This window comes from Oncorhynchus nerka, linkage group LG19 (assembly GCF_034236695.1).
Source record: "Oncorhynchus nerka isolate Pitt River linkage group LG19, Oner_Uvic_2.0, whole genome shotgun sequence".
NCBI lineage: Eukaryota > Metazoa > Chordata > Actinopteri > Salmoniformes > Salmonidae > Oncorhynchus > Oncorhynchus nerka.
The window spans coordinates 4,217,789-4,225,444 of NC_088414.1; the positions used below are offsets into that span (position 1 = coordinate 4,217,789).

Consider the following 7,656-nt stretch of genomic DNA (forward strand, 5'->3'; position numbering starts at 1 on the left):
AATCAAATTTATCAACCCATGGAGGTCTGGATTTGGAGTCACACTCAAAATTTAAGTGGAAAACCACACTACAGGCTGATCCAACTTTGATGTAATGTCCTTAAAACAAGTCAAAATGAGGCTCAGTAGTGTGTGTGGCCTCCACGTGCCTGTATGACCTCCCTACAACGCCTGGGCATGCTCCTGATGAGGTGACTGATGGTCTCCTGAGGGTTCTCCTCCCAGACCTGGACTAAAGCATCCACCAACTCCTGGACAGTCTGTGGTGCAACGTGGCGTTGGTGGATGGAGCGAGACATGATGTCCCACATGTGCTCAATTGGATTCAGGTCTGGGGAACGGGCGGGCCAGTCCATAGCATCAATGCCTTTCTCTTGCAGGAACTGCTGACACACTCCAGCCACATGAGGTCTAGCATTGTCTTGCATTAGGAGGAACCCAGGGCCACCGTACCAGCATATGGTCTCACAAGGGGTCTGAGGATCTCATCTCGGTACCTAATGGCAGTCAGGCTACATCTGGCGTTACCTCACACCATGACTGACCCACCGCCAAACCGGTCATGCTGGAGGATGTTGCAGGCAGCAGAACATTCTCCACGGCGTCTCCAGACTCTGTCACGTCTGTCACGTGCTCAGTGGCGAATTTGCCAATCTTGGTGTTCTCTGGCAAATGCCAAACGTCCTGCACGGTGTTGGGCTGTAAGCACAACCCCCACCTGTGGACGTCGGGACCTCATACCACCCTCATGGAGTCTGTTTCTGACCGTTTGAGCAGACGCATGCACATTTGTGGCCTGCTGGAGGTCATTTTACAGGTCTCTGGCAGTGCTCCTCCTGATCCTCCTTGCACAAAGGTGGAGGTAGCGGTCCTGCTGCTGGGTTGTTGCCCTCCTACGGCCTCCTCCACGTCTCCTGATGTACTGGCCTGTCTCCTGGTAGCGCCTCCATGCTCTGGACACTACGCTGACAGACACAGCAAACCTTCTTGCCACAGCTCGCATTGATGTGCCATCCTGGATGAGCTGCACTACCTGAGCCACTTGAGTGGGTTGTAGACTCCTTCTCATACTACCACTAGAGAGAAAGCACCGCTAGCATTCAAAAGTGACCAAAACATCAGCCAGGAAGCATAGGAACTGAGAAGTGGTCTGTGGTCACCACCTGCAGAACCACTCCTTTATTGGGGGTGTCTTGCTAATTGCCTATAATTTCCACCTGTTGTCTATTCCATTTGCACAACAGCATGTGAAATGTATTGTCAATCAGTGTTGTGGACAGTTTGATTTCACAGAAGTGTGATTGACTTGGAGTTACATTGTGTTGTTTAAGTGTTCCCTTTTTATTTTTTTGAGCAGTGTATATACTCATTAAGGATGTAGTATACAGAATGTTAGTATGGGTATTCGAACACAGCTATGGTCTTCTCAGTAGCATGACATCAATCGTACACACACACACTCTCTCTCTCTGAAAGGTTACCAAGGTATTGAGAGAGAGAGAATTAAACCGTCTAGGCATTTTCTTTTACAGTCAGTCATTAAGGGCTTTATTCAGACTTGAGATCCACTACACTTGAATGTTCACGGGAGTCTCCCATTGACATCAATTAATGGTTTATGGGAAGATTAAGCCGATTTCAAGTCTGAATATGGCCTTAAGAAAGGTTTGTCTCTTTGGCAGATCCTTCTCAGACACTAGAATAACGCTTGCTGAGTGGAACCCTCTCAGATGGAAGAGTTTCTTTAGACTTAGACTATTTCCTCTCAATAGTTAGTGCCCTTTATTTGTATCACACAGATAGTGAGATATAATCATGAGATTACAAGCATTTGGTTTCTCAAATTGCCTCGCCTGGTTTACCAACTACTTCTCAGATAGAGTTCAGTGTGTCAAATTGGAGGGCCTGATGTCCGGACCTTTGGCAGTCTGGGGGTGCCACAGGGTTCAATTCTCAGGCCTGCTCTTTTCTCTGTAAATATCAATGATGTTGCTTTTGCTGCGTGTGATTCCTTGATCCACCTCTACGCAGACGACACCATTCTGTATACATCTGGCCCTTCTTTGGACACTGTGTTAACAAACCTCCAAACGAGCTTCAACGCCATGCAACAATCCTTCCGTGGCCTCCAAATGCTTTTAAATGCTAGTAAAACTAAATGCATGCTCTTCAACCGATCACTACCCGCCCGCCCGACTAGCATCACTACTCTGGACGGTTCTGACTTAGAATATGTGGACAACTACAAATACCTGTGTTTCTGGCTAGACTGTAAACTCTCCTTCCAGACTCATATTAAGCATCTCCAATCCAAAATGAAATCTAGAATCGGCTTCCTATTTCACAACAAAGCCTCCTTCACTCACGCTGCCAAACATACCCTCGTAAAACTGACTATCCTACCGAAATGATGTCATTTACAAAATAGCCCCCAACACTGTACTCAGCAAACTGGATGTAGTCTATCACTGTGCCATCCATTTTGTCACCAAAGCCACATATACTACCCACCACTGCGACCTGTATGCTCTCATTGGCTGGCCCGCGCTACATATTCGTCGCCAAACCCACTGGCTCCAGGTCATTTATAAGTCTTTGCTAGGTAAAGTGCCGCCTTATTTCAGCTCACTGGTCACCATAGCAACACCCACCCGAAGCACGCGTTCAAGCAGGTATATCTCACTTGTCATCCCCAAAGCCAATTCCTCCTTTTGGCCGCCTTTCCTTCCAGTTCTCTGCTGCCAATGACTGGAACGAATTTCAAAAATCGCTGAAGTTGGCGACTTATTTCTCCCTCACTAACTTCAAGCATCAGCTATATGAGCAGCTTACCGATCGCTGCAGCTGTACATAGCCCATCTGTAAATAGCCCATTCAACTACCTACCTCATCCCCATATTGTTTTTATTTACTTTTTTTTTGTGCTTTTGTACACCAGTATTTCTACTTGCACATCCATCACTCCAGTGTTCATTTGCTAAATTGTAATTACTTCACTACTATGGCCTATTTTTTGCCTTACCTCCTTACTCCATTTGCACACACTGTATATAGATTTTTCTATTGTGTTATAGACTGTACTTTTGTTTATTCTACGTGTAACTCTGTTTTTTTGTCGCTTTGCTTTATCTTGGCCAGGTCGCAGTTGTAAATGAGAACTTGTTCTCAACTGGCCTACCTGGTTAAATAAAGGTAAAATAAAAGCAATCAGGTCCGGGTGAATGAGAGTGCATGGAAAGCCCATTTGTTTTCTCATACTCTCTCTTGTCCCATATTTCTGTCCTTTTCTGCCTGCCCTATCTCATCCCTCTCTACTGCGTATGTATGTCGCTCTTTTCCCACTCTTCTCCTTCATCTGCTGTGTATACAGTACACCCACAGGAGGTAAAGACTAAATGCATTGTGACTTCATAGTGGGCTGCATTGTGACTTCATAGTGGGCTGCATTGTGATTTGTTTCTCCGGTGCCATTGTGGAAGTCATAACGGGTGGCATTGTGATGTCATCTCCCCCACTCACGCCCTCCTCCTCTCTCTCATTGGCTGGGTTCTACAGGTGGCAGTAAATCCCAGGAGAGTTCCACAGAAGAGGAGGCTCATGGGTAATGCGGTTCTCTCCCTCAGAACGACGTGTGTTACTCAGACGACCAACCGACAGCCACGTGCGACTGTTTTTAGGAGTTAATGTGTTTTATCTCTGAAATGCAGTGATTGAACCTGGCTAGTGTGAGCGTGTGTGTCGCTGCTGCACCATCCTCAGCTGTACTTCTCATTCATTATGTTTCGCATTGAATCAGCCATGACTTTTGTGCGTGTGTATGCATACCTGTGTGTGTGTGTGTGTGTGTGTCTTCCCTGTTGTAATTCAGCCTCCTTTCCTAAACGTTACATTGCCTGTTCCTTCATTTATTATCAGTGTGCCAAAGCGACTCACCTTAACCTCCTGTGGGTGTACGTGTGTGCGTGGATTGTCAAAACCCGTCCATCCAAGCATTAGACAGAGGGTGGTAAAAAAAACACACAAAAAAAAACAGTTGATTTGCACTAAAGTGTGGTGATTTGCTTTAGTCGTTGAATTATACGTCCATTTCATTTTATACACTCCCACATTTCAGATGCATACATATTTGTATGTAGAGCCAAATATTGCTTGTTTTTGTTGTTTATACCATTCAATGCAGTACTTATTGGTGCCTAATGAAGGCCTGTATTTTCTTCTTTAGTTAGTGATCGATCGCCCAACATTTAATAAATATCTATTTGAACATTTTCGTATTTTAACATTTTCGGTGAACTATCCGTTTAAGAGAGCTGATTCGATGCGCATTCCTTTGCACAGTCAGACGTTTAGCTTTTAGGTCTGAGCTGTGATGAGCGAGGCAGATTACCCTGAGCCAATCTGCTTTCTGGCATTCTTTTAGGTCTGAGCTGTGATGAGCGAGGCAGATTACCCTGAGCCAATCTGCTTTCAGGCATTCTTTTTGTGTGGCCAACAAGATTCATGAAGTTGCCGTAGTGTGTGTGTGTTTGTGTCATATCTAAAACACCTTGTTGATTTTTCTCATCCTTGATAGCCCAGTAGGTTGAGTTCCATTAACATTCCGCATCACTTCTGTGTCCAGGTGTGGGAGTGTGTGTCTGCTGTTTGGCCATATGTGTATTGGCCATCAGTATTCAGTCTTACAGACTCCTTCAGGAAACTCAATTTCCCATGTTGCAGCGTACCTACCCATGTGTGCAGGGAACACATCTGTTACCCACTGTAGAGACTGGAAACCTAGAGAACGGCCTGGCCCAGGATCAACCCCTTGGGCCTTCCCTTAATGCCTTCCCCTGGCCCATAGCCGTCTACCCTTTTCTTGTAGGCCTTAGTTATTGAATTAATGTTGGTTGAGCTAAAGAAAAGGTGGTGACTCCACCTAGACTTTGTCAGGCCTATGGGACCTTTCACCATGACCTATCTGATTCATTCTGATCTGCAAATATCAAACAAAGAGGGGGTAGGAGTCTTTGGAGTGGATCAGAGTGCACAGTGTGCAGACCATAGCAAAATGTTTTGCAATGGAAAATTAAAAACAAGAATTTCTTATTGGACATGTTTGGGTAGTCCAACCCTGTTTCAGTCGTGTTCTTCTGTTTGGTGCCTAATGAACATGACAGTGTTTCCCAGGGGTCATGTTAGGGGTCGGCCATCTTGTTTGCCTCAGTCCTTCCCCACCCTTCTGAGGGAGGGTCTCGTTTGTGTTTATCTACTTTAACAATAAAAAAAATCATTAGCAATCTACACACAATGACAAATCAAACTGTTTTCTTAGTTTGTTTTCTGCTAATTTATTCAAAACAAAAAACAGTACCTTATTTACATAAGTATTCAGACCCTTTGCTAATGAGACTCGAAATTGAGCTCAGGTGCATCCTGTTTCCATTCATCCTTGAGCTGTTTCTACAACTTGATTGGAGTCCACCTGTGGTAAATTCAATTGATTGGACATGATTTGGAAAGGCACACACCTGTCAATATAAGGTCCCAGAGTTGACAGTGCATGTCAGAGATAAAACCATGCCATGAGGTCGAAGGAATTGTCCGTAGAGCTCCGGGACAGGATGGTGGCGAGGCACAGATCTGAGGCAGGGTACCAACACATTTCTGCAGCACTGAAGGTCCCCAAGAACACAGAGGCCTCCATCATTCTTAAATGGAAGAAGTTTGGAACCACCAAGACTCTTCCTAGAGCTGGTCGCCCGGCCAAACTGAGCAGGAGAGTAGGGCAATGGTCAGGGAGGTGACCAAGAACCTGCTGGTCGCTCTGACAGCCCTCTAGAGTTCCTCTGTGGAGATGGGAGAACCTTCCAGAAGGACAACCATCTCTGCAGCACTCCACCAATCAGGCCTTTATGGCAGAGTGGCTAGACGGAAGACACTCCTCAGTAAAAGGCACATGACAGCCCTCTTGGAGTTTGCCAAAAGGCACCGAAAGACTCTCAGACCATGAGAAACAAGATTCTCTGGTCTGATGAAACCAAGATTGAAAATTTTTGCCTGAATGCCAAGCTTCACATCTGGAGGAAACCTGACACCATTCCTATGGTGAAGAGTAGTGGTGGCAGCATCATGCTGTGGGGAGATCTTTCAGTGGCAGGAACTGGGAGACTAGTCAGGATCAAGGTAAGACGAACAGAGCGCTCCTTGATGGAAACCTGCTCAGGACCTCCGACTGGGGGGTGAAGGTTCACCTTCCAACAGGACAATGGCCCAAAGCACACAGCCAAGACAATGCAGGAGTGGCTTCGGGACAAGTCTCAATGTCCTCGAATGACCCAGCCAGAACCCGGACTTGAACCCCATCAAACATCTCTGGGGAGACCTGAAAATAGCTGCGGAGCAATGCTCCCCATCCAACCTGACAGAACTTGAGAGGATCTGCAGAGAAGAATGGGAGAAACTCCCAAAATACAAGCTTGTAGTGTTATACCCAAGAAAACTCGACGTAATCACTGCCAAAGGTGCTTCAACAAACTACTGAGAAAAGGGTCTGAATACTTATGTAAATATTAACGTTTTTTTTATTTGAAATAAATAAGCAAAAATGTCTGTTTTTGCTTTGTCATTATTGAGTATTGTGTGTAGATTGAGGGGGGGGGGGGAAACTATTTAATACATTTTAGAATAAGGCTGTAACAATGTGGAAAAGGTCAAGGGGTCTGAATACTTTCCTAGGGCACTGTAATTACGTACATATGCTAATTAAGTGATTCACCGTTTGATTCAAAGTTAAGCTGTTTTAACAATTATTTTGTATCAAGTCCATTCATATTGTATCAAAGACTGAATGTATATTGTAAAAATCATTACTTGTGCTACTTATACTGATCTGGATAATTATTTTGTTTGTTGATGATGTAGAGAACTGTATATTATATACATACTTATAGAAAGAATATGAATCAAGGATGTAGATTTTAAACTTGTAGTTTTAATCTCAGTTTTCAGGTACATATGTATAATACTGTTACCATGACGATAAAGGCCAGACCAGGTCAACTTTCTCTCCAGGTTTTGTTTGTATAGATTCTTTCCCAATTTTTCTCTGGAATGCTGAGTTGTGGCTGCAGGGAACATTGCATTGAAATCTTTCAATATCTGCTGTTTTTTAGTAATAAACCCAGACCTGGTATACATCTGTCTTTTTTAGTTTTGTATTTTTTTTACCCTGATTTCAGAAGAGGCTGGTGGGAGGAGCTATAGGAGGATGGGCTCATTGTAATTTCTGGAAGGGAATCAATGGAACGGAGTCAAATGTGTGGTTTCCATATGTTTGATAACGTTCTCCTCTCACCAGCCTCCTCTACCTGATTTGTTTCTTAGTTAGAAAGCAGCTTTCCTCCCTCATTTCGGGTTTAGGCGGAGAGAAGTGGGGGGAGTTAGGAGTGTCTGGAGAGCAGTGTTCATGATGAGAGGAGGGAAAATGACAACAGGAGAGAGGAAAGAGGATCAGAGTAAAGGAGAGTCTGAAATGATTTGTATTTATTTACCTCTGGTACAAGCTGGTGGCTTTTTTTTCAATCATTTGCATGTCTTTGCGAGTGATGTGTCAAGGGCTGAGTCTGCAACTCTTTTCTCCCCTCTTCTCACACCTCTGCTGCTCTGTAGGAGCAA

The 7,656-nt window shown here is 44.6% G+C and overlaps 1 protein-coding gene across 2 annotated transcripts in view; it reads left to right on the forward strand.

The window, feature by feature from the left end:
* LOC115117459 (metal transporter CNNM3-like) overlaps nucleotides 1–7,176 on the forward strand; it is a 38,154-nt gene extending 30,978 nt beyond the window's left edge. Inside the window, exons 12-13 of one of the 2 annotated variants that reach the window (XM_065004637.1) lie at nucleotides 3,139–3,192; nucleotides 3,556–7,176. In XM_065004637.1, the coding sequence (XP_064860709.1) occupies nucleotides 3,139–3,155 (17 nt within the window). In that variant the 3' untranslated portion in view covers nucleotides 3,156–3,192; nucleotides 3,556–7,176. The remainder of the gene's footprint in view (nucleotides 1–3,138; nucleotides 3,193–3,555) is intronic. The other variant, XM_065004636.1, reaches the window with a different exon arrangement.
* The last annotated feature ends 480 nt before the right edge of the window (nucleotides 7,177–7,656 follow it).